The 21790-nt window shown below is 34.2% G+C and overlaps 1 protein-coding gene across 12 annotated transcripts in view; it reads left to right on the top strand.

Annotated features, from left to right (window-relative positions):
- Positions 1–21790, top strand: part of ATRX (ATRX chromatin remodeler) — a 333614-nt gene that overhangs the window by 101522 nt on the left and 210302 nt on the right. For 5 of the 12 annotated variants that reach the window (XM_049107207.1, XM_049107201.1, XM_035712168.2 and 2 more), the window contains 7 exons: positions 439–494; positions 1608–1660; positions 2660–2784; positions 5434–5547; positions 12908–13017; positions 15059–15126; positions 15435–18520. In XM_049107207.1, the coding sequence (XP_048963164.1) occupies positions 471–494; positions 1608–1660; positions 2660–2784; positions 5434–5547; positions 12908–13017; positions 15059–15126; positions 15435–18520 (3580 nt within the window). In that variant the 5' untranslated portion in view covers positions 439–470. The remainder of the gene's footprint in view (positions 1–438; positions 495–1607; positions 1661–2659; positions 2785–5433; positions 5548–12907; positions 13018–15058; positions 15127–15434; positions 18521–21790) is intronic. The other 7 variants (XM_049107205.1, XM_035712170.2, XM_049107203.1 and 4 more) reach the window with 3 other exon arrangements.

Genomic DNA, 21790 nt, shown 5'->3' with positions numbered 1-21790 from the left:
ACTTTTAGTTTCAGTGATTTTTCTGTGTTTTCTATTCTGTTTCATTAAATTTAGGTCTAATCTTAATTATTTCTTTCCCTCTGCTTCCTTTATGTTTAGTTTGCTATTACCTTTCTAGTGTCTTAGGTGAAGGGAATAAAATTTATTTAATATTATGATTGGATTGTTAGGCTAAATTTTCTTTTGAGAGAAAATACCTTAGAAAATTACAATAGGAAATATTTTGATACCAAACTACTATTTTTAGCAACTTAGTACTTTTGAAGAAGGGGGTTAGTGTGTCAAGGGAGAAAATTCTAAGAATATTTTAATGTGAGTAATGTATTATGAGTAGTTGTACTTCATAGACTGAAAAAATGGATTCATGGAGTTGTAGTTATTGGTGTTCTGTTTGATAATGTTTTGAAAAGATATATTTTTTATTTCTTCTCTTTTAAGAAAAAGTCGGTGGTTCTGGAAATAACTCAGATATGATGGAAAACAGCAAGGAAGAGGTAAGATTAATGTGAAACATTTAAAAGATTTATTAATTGCTAATAACCAACTAGAGTGTATGTTATCAGATTTTTTTTAAGATTTATTTATTGTTTTAAGAGAGCAAGTGAGTGCAGCAGGGAGGAGCAGAGAGAGAGGGAGAGAGCAGAAGCTGAGCATGGAGCCCAACTCTGGGCTGAGTCTCATGACCTTGAAATCATGACCTGAAACCAAAACCAAGACATGGACACTGAACTGACTGTACCACCCAGGCACCCCAGATTGCTTCTCTTTAATACATGCATGTGTTTAAGTTTACCGTTATGTCAAAACATTATGACACTTCATTTTGGGTGGGTGTTTTTTTTTTTTTTTTAGAAGGTGTTCATTGTTTTTATTATTGTGTGGTTCACTTTAGCAATATACCTAAAGTCAGACAATTGAAGGCTTGCTAACAGATATTTGTTTGAACATAATTATATTGCTATAGTGGTGCCTAGGGTGATTGTTATGGGCATGACTCCATGGTTCTGAGATCTCTCAAAACTGGATATTTAGAGTATGTTAAGCATCATTATAGGAATCCATTCTAGTGTCCTTCACCTATGATACCCAGGCTTATGCTGTGGTTTTGTGATTCTTTCCACCTAGTGTAGAAATTTTAATCCAAAAAATATACTGAGTATATTGGCAAAATGAAGTTAAACATAGTATTTCAAAGCAAAGTGTAGAAGGTACTTTGTACTATATGTTAGGATAGAGAAAATGACAGTTTTTAGATCCTTAAAACTCCCTACATCCATTAGGATCAGATTACTTCTATACCTTTGTTTTATATTTGTTGCCTTGGACCAGGATATTGATACAGCAGTGCATCCTATCCTATACCACAAAATTCAACGGTAACAATTTAATTAAAAAAAAAACAAACAGGAAATTAATCTTAAATCAAGGAAGCCTGAGAATAAATGAGAATTGGTTTTTTTGAAGCTTCTTTTAAAAAATATTTTAGACATAAAAGTGATATCCCATTATATTACTATATCAGAGATATTGGTATAGGGAAATAGTTAATTGTAGGGATGTTTCTTTGAGAGCTGTATTAATTTTTTAAATTTATTTTTCACATTTAGGGAGCTAGCTCTTCGGAAAAATCCAAATCATCAGGATCATCACGATCAAAAAGGTTGGTTGATGTTGAAGGGAAAACATTTTCAGGTTGTTTTTTTTCCTAAGAATAATAATCTTTTATAAAATTCAAGCACCCTTGTTCTAACTTAGTAAACTATTTTATACAAACATACACATTACAAACTGGACAGTATAGTATAATGAATCCTCTTATATTCATCAGTTAACTTCAACAATTATTTATTCATTCTGACTTTGAATTTTACTGGAATTTTCCAAGGAGGATTTATTGTGCCTTAGTGGCCCTTGCAATATGTAGATCATTTTTTTTAGATCATATATATTCTCACAAAATGGACGGAGGGGAAAATGAAATGAATGCCTCCTGAGGCAATATGGGTTTTTAAGGATTATGTCAAATTGTCCAGGATGATGAGGAGGGGTAGCCATTTTACTTATGAGGAAGTTATAAGGAGATCATAGCATGGTAAAAATACTTCTCTTTGTTAAAATGTCAAAATGAATTGTACATAAGCACTGAAATGACTTCTAATCATACTTACAAAGCATAATATACTGTGAGGTATAGATTTTATTAGAAGTTTGCAGTTTATTCTATTGGGCATTTTTAAAAATTTTTAAGTAGGCTCCACACTCAGTGTGGGGCTTTAACTCACAACCTGGAGATTTAAGAGTCGGATGTTCTATTGACTGAGCCAGCCAGGTGCCCTGGACATTTGTTGTTTCTTACCAGTGGGAATGTCTCTTAATAAACACAGCTTGCTTTATATTAACATCTCTAAAGTGGTGATTCTTAGAGAGGAGATCCCTTCATGATCCCCCACAGTAGCTTTTTCAGAGCGAACATACCCTGGTCCTACCCTAGACCTACTGAGACATAATTTTCAGTAATACGATACAGAAATATGTGTTTCTGTAGGTGAGTCTGATATGTATCTCTGGTTAAGAGCAACCATTCAATTTAAATATGTTCTTTGGTTCTTATTCCAATTGTCAGAAAGTCCGTAATTCTATGAACTTAATTCTTTCATAGGAAACCATCAGTTGTAACAAAGTATGTCGAATCTGATGATGAAAAACCTTTGGATGAAACTGTAAATGAAGATGCTTCTAATGAAAATTCAGAAAATGATATTACTATGCAAAGCTTGCCAAAAGGTAATGTGTGTTGATTTTTCATAGGAAGTTAAAGTTGAAATGTATTTTTAAATGTCATTATAAAATTGGAACTTGATTACTGTTAGCTGTGTGTAAAGGAACAAAACTAGCATTTTAATTGTAGTTGTCTGAAAATGTATTAGAATGGTAATGATAATGTGTGTTAGGAGGTTAAAAACTTAGTATATTTGCAGTCAGCTTTGATAAAGAACAAAACTTACTTTCTTTTTCCATTGGGTTTTAGAAAAGGGATTTAAGTTTCCAAATTATATTTGAATGTGGAAGTTTAGTATAAATGTTTATATTAAGTTTTGGTTCAGCAAATTTAAATATGCTTATTTTAGAGGAAAATATAATGAATATTCTGAAAACTTAAAATATTTAAATTCTGGTTTAATCTTATTCCATTCTTAAATTCTTTAAGACTAAAAGCTGAAGTTAATTATCAAAGATAGATTTAGATGTACTTCTTGTAATTATCTCTTTAAAATACCTTGTCACGTGCCCTTCAACTGTTGTAGTTCTATCCTTAACCTCGTTAATTAGATTGGGGGAAAAAAGTCAAATGAAAATCTTTGATGTTTCATAGCCCAAGTCTGTGAGCAGTCTGATTATATGATAAGAGTAGTGATAAAAGTCTTTGTAATATCATGGTGTTTCAGAGTCAAAAGTTAAATTCTTTCTTTATTAATAATATATATGGAAGTATCTTAGCAGAATTTTCAAATTTATCCTTATAGATCATTTATAGTTAGTATTTACTAAACTTGGTTCTCTGTCTACATTTATATTTTTGTGACACATTTTGGAATATGAAAGTTTAAAAAAATGGGGGGAAGGAGCTTAAGACATTGCTTGACTAGGACCAATTAGGAGTTTTAGTAGAGGAAATATGAAATGAGGAAAAGGGATGAATGAGAGAAAGCAGAAAGATAGAAGGAAAATCAATGGGCCCACCATTTACTTGGCTTTTCAAATAATCCGTGACAATTTTATGCAATGGTTGGTGGCCAGGGGCAGAATCAACTATAATAAGGGAATGTGAGTCCTGTAGGAAGTGACTCATTTTGGATTGTTACATTCTCAGTGGTTGTCACTGCAAGTCCTTATGATGGTCACTGGGTGAGGCAAGATACAGGAATTCAGATCTTTCTTTTAATGAAACTGTGGAGAAAAGTAAGGGATGTTTCTAACCTGAATTAGTCATAACTCTCCCACCAAACCAAGAATAAACCCATTTCATAAGGTAGAATTTGGGTGATTATTATTACTATAATACTATCTTGAGTATATATAGGTACCAGGCTCTTAGAGAACTAACTCATTTAATTGTCAAAGCAATACTGTAAGGTAGTTATTGTTTCTACTTGTAGAGATAAAGGAACAAATTCAGACCTCAAGGCACTTTTCCAAGCTTTAAATTGAGAAACTAGGTCTGCCTGAATCCAAAGCCAGTGAGTGCTCTTTCCACTCTACTGCTTTGCTTCCATTTGGAGAAGAATCTTCAGAAATAATTCTTTTTGTTAATTATAAATCTTGAGCTTTCTCAAATGCTATGGCTTCTTTGAGAGTATATATGTGAAATGGTTGTTGTAAATAGTTTTTTTTTGTGTGTGTGTAGGTTATCTAAATTCGCCAGTTTGTAAAAACTCAGTCCTCTATATGCCTGCTTTCCCCTCCTTTTTTTCAGAGTCTCAGAAATACTTATAATTAGATGCTATACCTTGCCAAAAATCTGCTTGCTGAATAACATAGGCCCATGTTTCAGGGAGACCACCCCTGAAAACTATCAGGTTTTACTTTCTTAAGTGTTGCCAATAATGCCCAATTACTAAGCCCAGCAATGTAGGTAAATGTGAGACCTGGGTTCTTTTTACTATGCTCCTGCTTTATTTGCTCTTGAGAGATTATAATGAAAAATTAATAACCTGTCTTCTCAGTTCACATGTTTTATAACTAAGAAAGTAAATTCTTTCTAAATTTTTCCATAGAGACCAATAATCGATCTCATTCTGCAGTTTATTGTTAGAGCAGTTGGGCTTACATAGGCAATCTTTTGTTTAAGACTCTTTAAGGACTTTTCAGGTACTAAAAATTTGACACACTAGTTGGGAAATGCCTCAGAATAGGTATAGCATTAATAGCAGAATTAACTTCTCACATTGCCTCCCACTGTCTTCCCCCAAAGCAATATAAAAAACCCTTAAAAACCTTTTTATGAGCTTTGATTTGGATTATGATAAGAATAGGATGTCTTTTAAAAATTTTCCTTCGGGTACTTCTATTTTATAAACTTCTGGAACTTAGCATGGGTGTTCATACTCAAAACAGTTTTTGTGATAGGCACTATAAAAATTCATAACTGGGCTGAGGCTTTCTACTTTATTCAGACATTTCTGCTATAATCAGTTCATAATACCCCTATCCTATTTTTATTAGTTATATTTGAACAAGTAATCTGATTGCTGACACCTGGCCCTTTTATTATTTCCCTGTTTTATTTATTCTTGAGAGGTCCTTATACAAGTAGTGAAAACTTGAAAGAAACAAAATTATGTACCAGCAATGTTGGCTTTATCTGAACTGAAGTCTTGTACTTCATTTGCACATTTAATATGTGTAATGGTTTTTTAAATGAAATCATTCTAGGTACAGTGATTGTACAACCAGAGCCAGTGCTGAATGAAGACAAAGATGATTTTAAAGGGCCTGAATTTAGAAGCAGAAGTAAAATGAAAACTGAAAATCTCAAAAAACGCGGAGGTAAATACAAGTGAAAATGAAAACATGAGTTTAAATTGCTGTTTATGACCATATTGGAAAATCTGATGTGCTTATTAAAAATACCTCCAGTTTTCTGCCCATTGTTTATTAAAAGCACTACTTAAAAATAACTTCAGTTTCTCTCTGAGCTCTGAAGCAGAAAAGGTTAAACTCTGTTTATCAAAATACCTTTGCCTTCAGTGGCTATATAGTTATCTCAAGAAGCTTAGCATTTCCTTCTTGCATATTAGTTCTGTAATGCTTATATAATGCCAAAATACCATGTGTTCCTTCTCACCCCAAAAGAATTTCAGATTTGGACAAAATCTTGCCTGTGGCTTTTGGGTAACTTTATATATATCTAGTACATTGTTTCACAGAGTTACCTGTGCATTAGTGTTATTTGGGGTGCTTGTTAAAAATGCAAGTCCCTTAACTCCACTAACAAATTAGAGTTTTTGGGGATGATGTTAAGAATGAGCCCCATTTTGTTCTTTTGTATGTTAAAGTTGGAGATCTACTGATGTAAGGATAATAACATAGAAATGAATAGGAAGGAGAAGGGAGCTAGAGCTAGTAACCTTCCTTCCACCTGTCTCAGCCATCTCTTCTTTTGTCTGTCTACCCCCACTTATACACACACTGTGTTGACTAATCATCTGTGGAAAGTTTGCATAAGGAGGATTCATTTAGAAATTTATAACAATGGAGTATATTTCCCATTTGTTTGTGTGTGATTTTTAAATAGTGCCTGTATATTTTCTGGGCAGATTTCCAGAGCCATAATCCATGACTATAAAAGGAACAGATCTCTAAAAAATAGAACATGCCACTAAATTTTAAAGTAGAAGTGTAATGGAAGCATGTCTATTTAATATTTATCATGTTACCTGTGTTTTATAGCATAGTACTTATATCAGTGAAATTTTGTGCAGATTTTTATTTCAGTGCTATATGATTATCTTTTTTTTATTTTGTTATTTATTTTTATTTATTTATTTATTTTTGCTATATGATTATCTTGATGGAAATAGAAAATATCTGTATTTGTTATATATATATATTTTTGGATTAAATAACTCATTAGGTTGTTGGAGAAAAATCAAAGAAATGTTGTTTAGTCTTTTGTCCACAAGGGGGTGTTCTCCTTTCAAGCATATGGAAGATTTATGGAAAATGTAGTTCATACTAGGGAAACTGCCATTGCAGCAACAGAGCTCACCAAAGTTAAACAGTTCTCTTAAAAACAAGAGAATTAGCAAGTAGAAAGTGATGGTAGGGATCAGTAGCAAGAGTCTGGAGAACAGATCACTAAGTGTACTACATTGTATCAATATTAATATCTAAATGGAGTCTTTTGGAGAGGGACTCTGGTGCAGTCAGTATCTAGAATGTGTGTAAGGGCCAAAAGGAGAATGAAAAAAGAACCACAGTTGTTGGGGAAGGTACTCTTAGTGCCACTTAACTATGCTACTGGTATTTGGTCTGAGCTGATATATTTGGAACATTTTATTGAGTGTTTTGTGTAAGAATGTTTATATTGTGGTTAATGAGATATGTTTGTTTATAGCCATATAGTAGCACCTAAAATCTCTCATGTTAATCTTTGTTCTAATGATTTTCTACATCTTTAAACTGTCAGAAATCACACAGGAAATTTAACTGTCTTTACTTATATATAGTATGAATAAATTAGTGATCTGAGGTACTGAATTGCTAGTTAATATTCAAACTTCCTAGGAAAGTTAGTTCTTTTTTTAAAATTTAAATTCAATTAGCCAACATATAATACCTCATTAGTTTCAGATGTAGTGTTCAATAATTTATCAGTTGGGTATAACACCCAGTGCTCACTCATCACATCACTTGCCCTCCTTAATGCCCATCACCCCAGAAAAGTTAGTTCTGTATTTGAAATTCTGTAATTTAGGAAACTACTAAGAAAGTAAACTATACATAAAATAATCTTGTATTGACTTAAAACAAAATTAAACATAAAGATACAGCTATATCCACCAATTCAGGAGCTACTTTAAAAAAAACACCACAGCCTATATGTATACAATGGAATATTACTCAGGCATTAGAAACAACAAATACCCACCATTTGCTTTGATATGGATGGAAGTGGAGGGTATTATGCTGAGTGAAATAAGTCAATCGGAGAAGGACAAACATTATACGGTCTCATTCATTTGGGGAATATAAAAAATAGTGAAAGGGAATGAAGGGGAAAGGAGAGAAAATGAGTGGGAAATATCGGAGAGGGAGACAGAACATGAGAGACTCCTAACTGGGAAATGAACAAGGAGTGGTAGAAAGGGAGGTGGGTGGGGGGTGGGGGTGACTGGGTGACGGGCACTGAGGGGTGCACTTGATGGGATGAGCACTGGGTGTTATGCTATATGTTGGTAAATTGAACTCCAATAAAAAAAAGAAACAAACAAAAAAACACCACAGCCTTTTGACAACCTTTTCCCCAGTTTGTTAGGAAGTGTATTTTACACCTAATTTTTCTATCTGGCATAATAATTTTATTTTAAATTCCAGTATAGCTAACAAACTGAGTTGTATTAGATTTAAGTGTACAGTTTAGTGTTTCAACAATTCCATACATCACACAGTGCTTATCTTGACAAGTGTGCTCCTTTATTCCCATTACTTATTTTACCCATCCCTGTACCCACCTCCCCTCTGGTAACCATCAGTTTTGTTATCTATAGCTAAGAGTCTGTTTCTTGGTTTATGTATCCCTTTTTTCTTTTGCTCATTTTTTCCCCTTAAATTCCACATATGAGTGAAATCATATGGTATTTGTTTTTCTCTGACTTATTATCCTTAGTATTATACTCTATAGCTCTAGCCATGTTGTTGCAAATGGCAAGATTTCATTATTTTTTATGGCTGATAATATTCCATTGTGTATATATACACCATATCTTCTTTATCCATTCATCTTTCAGTGAATACTTGGGATGCTTACATAATTTGGCTGTTGTTGTAAATATTGCTTCTATAAACATGTGCATGTGTCCCTTTGAATTAGTGTTTTTGTATTTTGGGGGCTAATACCCGTAGTGCAATTCCTAGATCATACCTCTGTTTTTTACTTTTTGAGTAATCCAGAGTGGCTGCATCAGTTGACATTCCCACCGATAGTGCAAGAAGGTTCCTTTTTTCTCCACGTCTTTGTCAATACTTGTTTTTAATTTTCTTGTTTTTTTAAAATATTTTGTCTGACAGAGAGGAGTGTGTACAAGCACAAGCAGGGATAGTGGCAGGAAGAGGGAGAGGGTGAAGAAGAACCCCTGCTGAGCAGGGAGCCTGCCATGTGGCTCAATCCCAGGACCCTGGGGTCATGATCTGAGCTGAAGGCAGACACTTAACCAACTAGCCACTCAGGCGCCCCATCAACACTTGTTTTTCTTACTTCAGCTGTTCTGATAGGTGTGATGTGATATCTCTTTGTGAGGTGATATCTCTTGTATTTATGATTTGCATTTCCCTGATAATGGCTGATATTGAGGATCTTTTCATGTGTCTGTTGGCCATCTGTTGTTTTCTTTGGAGGAATGTCTGTTTATGTTCTCTGCCCATTTTTAATTGGATTGTTCATTTTTTAAGTGTTGGATTCTATCAATTCTTTATATATTTTCGATACTAACCCTTTATCAGATATCATTTGCAAATATCTTCTTCCATTCTGTAGGTTGCCTTTTAGTTTTGTTGATTGTTTCTTCACTGTGCAGGGAAGCCTTTTATTTTGGTGTTATCCCAATAGTTTATTTTTGCTTTTATTGCCCTTGCCAGGCGACAAATCTAGAAAAGTGTTATGATGGCTGGTGTCAAGACATTACTGCCTGTGCTCTCTTCTAGAATTTTCTTTATTAAAGATTTTATTTTTAAGTAAGCTTTACACCCAACACAGGGCTCAAACTCACAATTCTGAGATTGAGGGTCACATGCTCCACTGGCTGAGCCAATCAGGTGTCCCTCTTCTAGGATTTTTATGGTTTTAGGTCTCACATTTAGGCATTTAATCCATTTTGAGTTTATTTTTGTGTACAGTGAAATAAAATGGTCTAGTTTCATTCTTTTGGATGTAGCTATCACGTTTTCCCAGCACCATTTGTTGAAGAGATTTCTTTATTTCTTTCTTTAGTTTGTCTTTCTTTTTTCTTTATGTATGGATTTCTTTTTTTCTTCTTTGGTTTGTGCGTGGTTTTTTGATTTTCTTTCTTTCTTTCTTTCTTTTTCTCCTTCCTTCCTCTCCTCCCTCCCTCCCTCCCTCCTCCTTCCCCTCCTCCCTCCCTCCCTCCCTTCTTCTCCTCTCTCTTCCTTCCTTCCTTCCTTCCTCCTTCCTTCCTTCCTTCCTTCTTTTCTTTTCTTTTCTTTTCTTTCTTTTCTTTTTTTCTTTTCTTTTCTTTCTTTTGTTGAGACTGTCTTTTTCCCCACTAGATAGTGTTTCTTGCTTTGTCAAAGATTGACTATATAATTATGGTCTTACTTCTGGGTTTTCTCTTTTCTTCTATTGATCTTTGTGTCTGTTTTTCTGCCAGTACCATGCTGTTTTGATTACCACAGCTTTGTAAATAATTTAAGTCTGGAATTGTGTTACCTTCAGCTTTGGTTTTCATTTTCAAGATTGGTTTGGCTATTTGGGGGTCTTTGTGATTCCATATCAACTTTAGGATTGTTCTAGCTCTGTGAAAAAATGCTGTTTGTATTTTTTAAGGATTGCATTAAATGTGTAAATTGCTTTGAGTAGTTATAGACATTTTAATAATACTTGTTCTTGCAATCCATTAGAATGGAATGTCTTCATTTCTTTGTGTCATCTTCAGTTTTTTATATTAATATTTTATAGAATTTTCTCTTTGGATCTGTTAAAATGTGTTGAACTCCTATGAAGATGCCTCTTCCATTTATACACTATATTATAATCATTAAGATATCTCACAACTAAAAATAAAAATGTAAAGTGTATATATGTAGAAACAAATACATAAAATAACATTTCACCATTATTCAATATTGGCTTCACATCCCACTTAAATATTGGTTCAGTCTTACTTCTCCATTTCCTCCTCCTCCTCTCCATTTTTTAAAAATTTATTTATTTATTCATGAGAGACACACAGAGAGAAGCAGAGACATAGACAGAGAGAGAAGCAGGCTCCATGCAGGGAGCCCGATGCGGATCTTGATCCCGGGACTCCAGGATCACGCCCTGGGCCAAAGGCAGGCACCCAATCGCTAAGCCACCTAGGCTTTCCCTCCTATCCCTCTAATAATGAATATTTTGAAGTTTCTGTGCATGTGTATGTTTTTATATTTTTCTTACACATGTTTATTCATAAAGCATTTATTGTTCACTTAAAATATACAAAGTAGTATCCTGTGTTTATTCTTTTCAACATTTCACATTCAGCATTGCTTTTGAAGTGTGTCCATCTCAGTGAAGGTACGGCTGGTTTTTTATTTTCCACTGCTATGTAGAATTTTGTTAAATGAGTAAACTGTCCATTTCCCAAATGGAAGTTATTTCCAATTTTTTGTTTTCAAAGTTTTCCGTTTTCCTACTTAGTGTGCAATGAATACCGTGTATATGATTTTTTGTGCATATGTGGGAGAAATTCTCCAAAGGATCACTTAGTTTTGTTTAGTTTTTGATATATTGCAAAAGTACATAAAATAAGCTTAATATTTATTATGTTAACATTGGATGAACATTCATAGTCTAGCTTTTGTCTTGTTAGTGTATCTTAATGCAGTCACTATTGAAATGAAGCACACTATGCATTTGTTTCTGTTAAAACAAATACAGAATATATGAGTACTCAAGATCAAACATTAATATGGGACAGTATAATAATAAAATACTAGAAACTTATATAGTGAGTCTTCAAATTCTCCATATTGTCCTGAAAAGTATGATGGTGCTGTTAAAACTCGTAAAACTTTTTTAACTTCTGCAAATAGGAATATTTGTCATAATGTTTGGGTCCGTGGTGCTTTGGACCTAAAGAATAAGAAAAAAACAAAATAGAAAATTGAAAGGGGGCAGCCCCGGTGGCTCAGCAGTTTAGCGCCGCCTACAGCTCAGGGCGTGATACTGGAGACCTGGGATCGAGTCCCACGTCAGGCTCCCTGCATGGAGCCTGCTTCTCCCTCTACCTGTGTCTCTGCCTCTCTCTCTTTCCTCTCTGTGTATTCTCATGAATAAATAAATAAAATCTTTAAAAAAAAAAAGAAAATTGAAAGGTTAGAAATGTGTGTATTGTTTTGTCTTTTATTTAGAGATAGATATAGCTTATTCTTTTAATTGTCTCTCCTTTTTATTTGTGAATGCAGGCATTTTCATTGGCCTGTTTGGAATCATAATCTACCATTTTACTTGTATCAAGATCTTGGTTGCACATCAGAATCTCTGTAAAACTAAAAAAAAATAAAGTTTAGTAGATTCTCATTCAGTAGATCAGGGGTGGGAATGGCTGTCTCTGCTTTTAAAAAGTTTCTTCAGATGATTCTGATGTTTAGGTCAGATTGTGAAGCACTGCTCTAAGCAGGACTAGGGGTGAGAGTGAGGTAGGAGAGATTTCCTCTTTGTTGCATTGGGTCATCTTCAGACTGTTTTCCGGTAGACACTGTGGAATGGGGCTCTTCCTCCCTCATCTTCCAAGTCATTTTCAGGTTTTGCTCTCAGGATGGATAGATATTTCTGCAAGTCTTATTTGTCCTTAATTGGAAATAGTAGACAGTGCTGACATTGAATGGATAGTGAAATACACATATAAGATAGGGTAGTGGGGATTATGGATAGTATTGAAGTCAATCTGAGGTAAGAAATTGGTAATTTAAAATTATCAGGTTTTCACATACTATATTGGAAGAGTCTGTGCTGACATATTCATTTTGAGGGTAAAAAATTAATGGCATACCTAACTTTTAAGTATAAGGAAAAGACTATTCCACATATGTCACTGGCTTCCCCATTCTTTAAGAACTGATAATTTATTTGCAAGGCAATAGCAAAGTGAAAAGAGCTCTTGACCCTATTTTTAGAACTTCTCTTATGGAGTCTCTTCATGTTTTATCAAGTTATTGTGAGAAATAGGATTTGCATCTGTAAAAGGAGACAGATTAGGATTTGTAGTTCTGGAATTTGCCATGATTGTCATGTTTTTAGTAAGTCTATAAAATTATTAACCTTTTGTGTCCACAATGTCAACTTTTCTAAGGATTATCAAGTATTTAATTTCCAATATGAAAATTGCAAAATGCTGACTAAAGTAAATATCTTTTTTTTTATGTGTGTGTGTGTGTGTATGTCTCAATAATGGTGACTCCTTTCTCCTAGAAGATGGGCTTCATGGGATTGTGAGCTGCACAGCTTGTGGACAACAGGTCAATCATTTTCAGAAAGATTCCATTTATAGACATCCTTCACTGCAAGTACTTATTTGTAAGGTATGTAATGATCTGTTTATAATTCATTCCACAAATATCTGAATGTTTACTGTGTGTTAGACTTTTGGTTTATGGTGTCAGACTTTTGGTGCATAGTGATGAAGGAGATGGAAATGGTCTCTGTTTTTGGAGGGCTTATATTGTAGTGGAGAGGACAGACATTACAAAAAGCCCATTAAGTGCCATGGTAGGGGAAGTATTGTGGAGTATGGGAACATTCAGGAAGCCTGTGTACTTTGGAGTTGGGTAGGGAGGTCTTTATAATGTAGATAATATAAGCTGGCATCTAAATATAAATAGGAATTAGCCTGGTGAAGTGAGATTGACTCAGCATATTGTAAACAGAGGCAACTTGGTATCCAAAGGCTAGTGAGTGAAGGAGAGCATGGTGTGTTGGCAAATCTTAAGAGTATATGTGTATGCACATGTATATTGTATAACCTTCCCTCTTTTTTATTTAAAGATTTTATTTATTTATTCATGAGATAGAGAGAGAGAGAGAGATTGAGAGGCAGAGACACAGGCAGAGGGAGTAGCAGGCTCCATGCAGGAAGCCTGATGTATGGGTCTAGATCTTGGGACTCTGAGATCACGCCCTGAGCCACAGGAAGAAGCTCAACCGCTGAGCCATCCAGGCATCCCTATAACCTTCCCTCTTATGTATTCTAATTACCCAAATCTAAACTTTCTGCATGGGGCAGGGTTTTGGCGTGAGTTCAAGATGATAGAGTTAAAAATGTCTCTTATGTGTTGAAGATAGTTTTAACAGTCTAAATAATAAATTACTCTTTTATTAGTAATATCTTGGAGTTAATTTTAAATATCTATAATATCAAGGTTACGATTTCCCTAACTCATTACTGCTAAGATTAATTCTGTGTTAGTTTGTTTCCCAACAGAATGCCTCCTTGAAATGCTGGGGCAAACCAGATTTTCCTGAGTTGCAGTTCTATCTAGGTCTTCTATTGTATGAATTTTTGATATAGACCTACTTAAGTGGACTAAATTTACTTTTCCCTCTAGCAATTTGTGTCCCTCCATTCTTTGAATTCAGCCAGAAGCCTATTTAGGGGACATGTTGTAACTTCTAGTTTTAAAATGGGATAGCTGACTTTTATATTGCTAGATTTGTAATGTGTATTTCCTTTTTCTTCAAATATATATAATTGGGTTTTTCTAAGGACCAATCTGTTGAACCTAATTTGTTTTGGTAATCAGTACTGTCATCAGTAGGCATGGAACCTTCCCTTTCTTCAGACTTAGTGAAAATGATTTTAAAGTCAGTCAGACTTGGATTTGAATACCAGCTTTGCCTGTCACCTAATTGTATGACTGGAGGAAATTTACTTATGTATTAGCCTTTTCTCTCAAGTTGGGTGTAATACTTCCCTATCTTGCCTATGTTTTGAGATTTAAAGAGAATGCATCTTTTTTTTAAAGATTTTATTTATTTATTCATAAGAGAGAGAGGGAGAGAGAGGCAGAGAGAGGCAGAGACACAGGCAGAGGGAGAAGCAGGCTCCATGCAGGGAGCCTGACGTGGGACTTGATCCCAGTCTCCAGGATCACGCCCTGGGCTGAAGGCGGTGCTAAACCGCTGAGCCACCCGGGCTGCCCAAAGAGAATGTATCTTAATGTAGGATAATGTTTCTTAGCTGTACGCATGGTAGCTGTCTATATATGAAGGCTACTAAATACGTTAAGTAGCAGCAACACCTAATACATTTTATGTAGAGGTTTAGTAGCTAGTATTATGAAATCAGAAACTTGCTTTACCAAAATCTTTTATAAACTTTATATAAGGAATAGTGATACTTGATGATATGGGAATATATTTCAAGGGATTAATTTACTGAGATATTCCTATGTCTGTAAAATACTAGTATTGGATAAGGTAGTAGTTTGCTTTGATTCTCTAAAACATATAAATACACACACATTGCCTTTACTTTTTTTAATGACTTAAAAATAAAGTTTTTGTCATTTATGAATGCTATCCATTTTGAATATAAAATGTCCCCTTCCCCTTTTCTTTTAATAGAATTGCTTTAAATATTACATGAGTGATGATATTAGCCGAGACTCTGATGGAATGGATGAACAATGTAGGTAGGTAATAAATCAAGATGAACTAAAACTCAGTATTGCCTGCTTCTTATGGGGGGAAATTCTTACATAGTATGTTATTAGATCCATTTTTTATAGTATCATCATTGATGTCTTTAATGGATGGTTATTCTTTTTCACAAAACCTTAGGTTTATGTCTGTTTTAGGTTTCCGGTAAAGAATAAGCAGGTGACCCAAAGTACTTTACTATTAAAGTTCCTGGCAGGAAAATTTAAATTTCTTTAATAATGGAAAAATTTAAAGTGAGTTTCATTTTAGAATAATATTTTCATCTTTTAAATAATTTCAGGTGGTGTGCAGAAGGTGGAAACTTGATTTGTTGTGACTTTTGCCATAATGCCTTCTGCAAGAAATGCATTCTGCGCAACCTTGGCCGAAAAGAACTCTCTACAATAATGGATGAAAACAACCAGTGGTATTGCTATATTTGTCACCCAGAACCTTTGTTGGACTTGGTCACTGCATGTAATAGTGTATTTGAAAATTTAGAACAGTTGTTGCAACAAAATAAAAAGAAGATAAAAGTTGACAATGAAAAGAGTAATAAAGTATATGACCATACACCCAGATTCTCTCCAAAGAAAAATAGTTCCAATTGTAATGGAGAAGAAAAGAAATTAGATGATTCATGTTCTGGTTCAGTAACCTACTCTTATTCAGCACTAATTGTGCCCAAAGAGATGATTAAGAAGGCAAAAAAACTGATTGAGACTACAACTAACATGAACTCCAGTTATGTGAAATTTTTGAAGCAGGCAGCAGATAATTCAGAAATCAATTCTGCTACAAAGTTACGTCAGCTTAAGGCTTTTAAATCTGTGTTGGCTGATATCAAGAAAGCTCATCTTGCATTAGAAGAAGATTTGAATTCAGAGATTCGAGCTTTGGATGCTCTAAACAAAGAGAAAAATACCAAAGAGCATAAGGTCATAGATGCTAAGTCTGAAACAAAAGTACGAAAAGGAGAAAAACCCGGTGCTTTGGAAAGGAAGGATATTTCAAAATCCGAAGCTAAACTGTCAAGAAAGCAGGTGGATAGTGAGCACATGGATCAGAGTAATACAGTACAGGAACAAAGAGCAAATAAAAGTGTCAGTGGTGAACATAAGAAATCTGATAAAAAAGAAGAACCTCAGTATGAACCTGCTAACACTTCTGAAGATTTAGACATGGATATTGTTTCTGTTCCTTCCTCAGTTCCAGAAGACATTTTTGAGAATCTTGAGACAGCTATGGAAGTTCAGAGTTCAACAGATAATCAGGGAGATGGCAATAGTGGAACTGAGCAAGAACTGGAGAATTCTTCTGTAAAATTAAATATTACTTCCAAAGACAACAGAGGAGGTATTAAATCAAAAACTACAGCTAAAGTAACTAAAGAATTATATGTTAAACTCACTCCTGTTTCCCTTTCTAATTCTCCAATTAAAGGTGCTGATTGTCAGGAAGTACCACAAGATAAAGATGGCTATAAAAGTTCTGGTCTGAACCCTAAGCCAGAGAACTGTGGACTTGGACAGGAAAAGAATGATAATGAGCATTTGTTTGAAAGTGAAGTTCCATTACTCTCAGAAGAATCTGATCTTCGAAGATCTCCACGTGTAAAGACCACACCCTTGAGGCGACAGACAGAAACCAATCCTCCAACATCTAATTCAGATGAAGAAAGTAATGAAATAGTTAAGGAGAAACAAAACCTATCAGTTCCAATGAGAAAAAAGGATAAGCGAAATTCTTCTGACAGTGCTATAAATAATCCTAAACCTAATAAATTGCCTAAATCTAAGCAGTCAGAGATTGTGGATCAGAATTCAGATTCTGATGAAATGTTAGCAATCCTCAAAGAGGTATCCAGGATGAGTCACAGTTCTTCTTCAGATACTGATATTAATGAAACTCATACAAATCACGAGAAGACTTTATATGATTTAAAGACCCAAACAGGGAAAGATGATAAAGGAAAAAGGAAACGAAAAAGTTCTACTTCTGGTTCAGATTATGACATTAAAAAAGGCAAATCAGCTAAAAGATCTATAATTTCTAAAAAGAAACGACAAAACCAGTCTGAATCGTCCAATTATGACTCAGAATTAGAAAAAGAGATAAAAAGCATGAGTAAAATTGGGGCTGCCAGAACAACCAAAAAAAGAGTTCCAAATAAAGAAGACTATGATTCTTCTGAAGATGAAAAACACAGAAAAAAAGGAATGGATAATCAAGGGCAGAAAAATTTGAAGACTGCCCATGAAGGATCATCTGATGATGCTGAAAGGAAACAAGAGAGAGAGAATTTCTCTTCAGCTGAAGGCACAATTGATAAAGACAGAACAAACATGGACTTAAGAGATCAAATCTCTAAGAATCAACAGTCAGGTGTTTCTTCTGATGGTGCTGATAAGCTGCCTTCAGGAAAGGAGGCTAGTTTTAATTCTCCAGAAGATAAAAAGGTTGCTGAAACTAAAGAAAAGAGTAAGCATTTGAAAACTAAAATGTGTAAGAAAGTACAGGCAGGCTTATCTGACATTCTTGAGAATTTCCCAAAGAAAGAACAGAGTGATGAATCCTCTGAAGATGATAAAAAGCAGAGTAAAAAGGGAACTGAAGTAAAAGAAAAGAAAACTACAGACTTGAAGAAAAGTACAATTAAGATGGAACAACAGTATGAATCATCATCTGATAGCACTGAGAAACTACCCGAGGGAGAAGTTGTTTCTCCTTTTCCTAAAGGTATAAAACAAAATAAGAATGATACAACTTATGGAGAAAAGAAAAGTAAAAAAACAAAAGATAAAACTTCTAAAAAGAAAGGTGAAGTATCTGATAATGCTGAGAAATTACAGGGAAAAAGAGATAGTTGTGATTCTTCAGAAGATAAAAAGAGTAAGAATGGGGCATCCAATAGAGTGAAGAAAAGATGTAACTTGTCTGAAAAGAGTTCAAGGAAGAGACAAGATTGTTCATCATCTGATACTGAGAAATATTCCATGAAAGAAGACGGTTGTGATTCTTCTGATAAGAGACTGAATAGAATAGAACTGAATGAAAGAAGAAATTTAAATTCAAAGAGAAATACCAAGGAAGTACATATTGGCTCATCATCTTCTGATGGTGAGGAAAGTTCTGAAGACAATAAAAAGCTAAAGAAACAGAGAACTTCAGCAAAAAAGAAGACAGTCAATGTCAAGGAGAAAATGAGAAACTCCCTAAGAACAAGCACTAAAAGGAAGCAAGCTGACATTACATCATCATCTTCTTCTGATATAGGAGATGATGATCAGAATTCTGTAGGCGAGGGAAGCAGTGATGAGCAGAAAATTAAGCCTGTGACTGAAAATTTAATGCTATCTTCACATACTGGATTTTGCCAATCTTCAGGTATGCAAAAATACATAAATTCATAATTTGTACTTTTATCCTCTTGAATACCTACATTGTTTTCCTTGAAGCCAATCAAATGCAAGGTTACTGTTTAGGCAAAGGCCATTTAAAAATTCTTTAAAGATTTGCTAGAAAGCCTGCCTTCATTTATTCTTATGCCATTATTGGAAAGTATTTCAAATATTGTTAGTATTCTGTATCTGATATACCAGGTTTGTTGGGTAGATAACAGAATTTCTTTACCAATGTTTAGTGATTTTTCTGGAGTAATAAACAGTAGTTTATGAAGGAAAATCAGACCTCTGTCAGTCGTTCAGTAAGTATATATTCATGTAATGGAGATGTGTGCTTGGTGCTGCTATAACATAGTGTGTGGAAGTTTTAACTGCCTTGCCATGCATATGACTTTTTATGTAATCTCTGCACCCAGTGTGGGGCTCAAACTCACAACCCCAAGATCAAGAGTTGCATGCTCTTCCAGCTGAGACAGCCAGGCACCCCTGCATATGACTTTTTAAATTGGACAGATTAACTTTTTGTCTAGTGAATTCTCTGAAAATTAAATTTACATCATTAAACCCATTGCTGATGCTTGTCAATTTTTTCTAATCACATGAACAGATGTTTCTGTCTATAACAATAACAAAATAAAAATCCAAAAAGTAGATGAATTACCTTACCTTGAGGAGATAGAGACTAGGACAGTTAGGGTTTGGGTCAACCAGTTAGTAATACCCCCCCAAAATTAGAATTATAAAAATAATTTTTATCACTGTTGCAGTTCCTAAAAATCAGTTGTATAATAAATGTGCATGTGTCACTTCATTTTAAGTCAGTAAACCTGTCAGTTAACCAGGGACATGTTAAGCAAACTTATTCATTCATTCATTAAAAAAATTATTTATATTCTAACTCCAGCATGCTTGCTTAATTAATTAATTTAACCAATACATGTAGCATACAGTGTTATATTGATTTCAGGTTGTACTATATATAGTGGCTCAGCAAGTCTGTATATTAGTACTCATTGCAATAAGTGTACTCTTAATCCCCTTCACCTGTTTCAACCATCTTGTCCCTTCCCTTTGGTAACCATCAGTTTGTTCTCTATAGTTAAGTGTCTGTTTTTTTGTCTTTTTTCCTTTGTTCATTTGTTTTGTTTCTTAAATTCTACGTATGAGTAAAATCATAAGGTATTTGTCTTTCTCTGACTTACTTAGCATTATGCTCTCTTGATCCATACATGTTGCAAATAGTAAGATTTCATTCATTTTTATGGCTGAGTAATACTCCACTGTGTATATACATGCCACATCTTTATCCATCTATCACTGGACACTTGAGTTGCTTCTATAATTTAGGTATTGTAAATAATGCTGCAATAAACATATGCATGCTTACATCTTCATGAATTAGTGGATTTCTATTCTTTGGTTAAATACTGGCAGAATTACTGAATCATATGTTAATTTTGTTTTTAGTTTTTGAGGAATGTTCATACTATGTTCCACAGGGGCTGCACCCGTTTGCATTTCCACCAACAGATTCCTTTTTCTCCACATCCTCACCAACACTTTTTATTTCTTGTGTCTTTGATTTCAGGCATTCTGACAGATGTGAGATGATATTTCATTGTGGTTTTGATTTACATTTCCCTGATGATGAGTGATGTTGAGCATCTTTTCATATGTCTATTGGTCATTTTTATGTTTTCTTTGGAAAGATGACTGTTTATGTCTTTTGTCCATTTTTAATTGGGTTATTTGTGGAGTTTCTTGGTGCTGAGTTGTAGAAGTTTTTTATGTATTGTGGATACTAATCCTTTATTGGATATATCGTTTGCAAGTATCTTCTCCTATTCTGTAGGTTGTCTGTTAGTTTTGTTGTTTCCTTTGCTGTGCAGAAGCATTTTATTTTAATGTAGTTCCAGTAGTTTATTTTTGCTTTTGTTTACCTTGCCTCAGAAGACATATCTAGAAAAATGTTGCTACAGTGGTTGTCAGAGAAATAACTGCCTATCCTCTCTCCTAGGATTTTTATGGTTTCAGGTCTTACATTTAGGTCTTTAATCCATTTTGATTTATTTTTGTGTATGGTTTCAGAAAGTGGTCCAGTTCCATTCCTTTGTATGTTGCTGTCCAATTTTCTCCACAGTATTTGTTGAAGAGACTTTTTCCTGTTGCATATTCTTGCCTCTGTTGAAAAAAATTAATTTTGTTGAAAATTAATTAACCATATAATGTTGAGCTTAATTCTGGTCTTTCTTTCCTGTTCTCTTGAGCTATGTGTCTGTATTGTGCCAGTACCATACTCTTCTGATTACTCCAGCTTTGTAGTATATCTTGAAATCTGGGATTGCGATACCTCAAGTTTTGGCTATTCAGAGTATTTTTTTTATTCCATGCAAATGTTAAGATTATTTGTTCTAGTTCTGTGAAAAATGCTGTTGGTATTTTGACAGGGATTGCATTAAATCTGTAGATTTTAATTTTAATAATATTTGTTCTCCCAGTCCACGAGCATGGAATATCTTTCCATTTGTTTGTGTCATCTTCCATTTCTTTCATCAGTGTTTTATGGTTTTCAAAGTATAGTTCTTTTACCTCCTTGGTTAACTTTATTCCTAGGTATTTTATTATTTTGGTGCAAATGTCAGGACAGTTTTCTTAACTTCTATTTCATTATTAGTGTATAGAAATGCAGTGATTTTCTGTACATTGATTTTGTATCATGTGACCTTACTGAATTAATCTATCAATTCTAGTAGTTTTTTGATGGAGTCTTTAGGGTTTTCTATGTATGGTATTATGTCATCTGCAAATTATGAGTTTTAGTTCTTCCTTACCAATTTGGATGCCTTTTATTTTTTTGTTGTCTGATTGCTGTGGTTAGGACTTCCAGTACCATGTTGAATAAAAGTGGTTTGAATGGATATCCTTGTCTTGTTTCTGATATTAGGGGGAAAGCTCTTAGTTTTCATCATGGAGTATGACATTAGCTTTTAGTTTTTCATATATGGCCATTATCGTGTTGTGGTATATTCCTTCTAAATCTATTTTTTGAGAGTTTTTTTTTAATTATGAATGGATTTTATACTTTGTCAAATGCTATTTTTGCATCTATTGAAACGATCATATGATTCTTTTTTTTAATATTTTATTTATTTATTCATGAGAGACACAGAGAGAGAGAGGCAGAGACACAGGCAGAGGGAGAAGCAGGCTCCCTGCAGGGAGCCTGATGTAGCATTTGATCCTGGGTCTCCAG

The sequence above is a fragment of the Canis lupus genome, chromosome X, assembly GCF_003254725.2.
Source record: "Canis lupus dingo isolate Sandy chromosome X, ASM325472v2, whole genome shotgun sequence".
Taxonomy (NCBI): Eukaryota; Metazoa; Chordata; class Mammalia; order Carnivora; family Canidae; genus Canis; species Canis lupus.
This window is presented reverse-complemented; position numbering and strand designations above follow the sequence as displayed.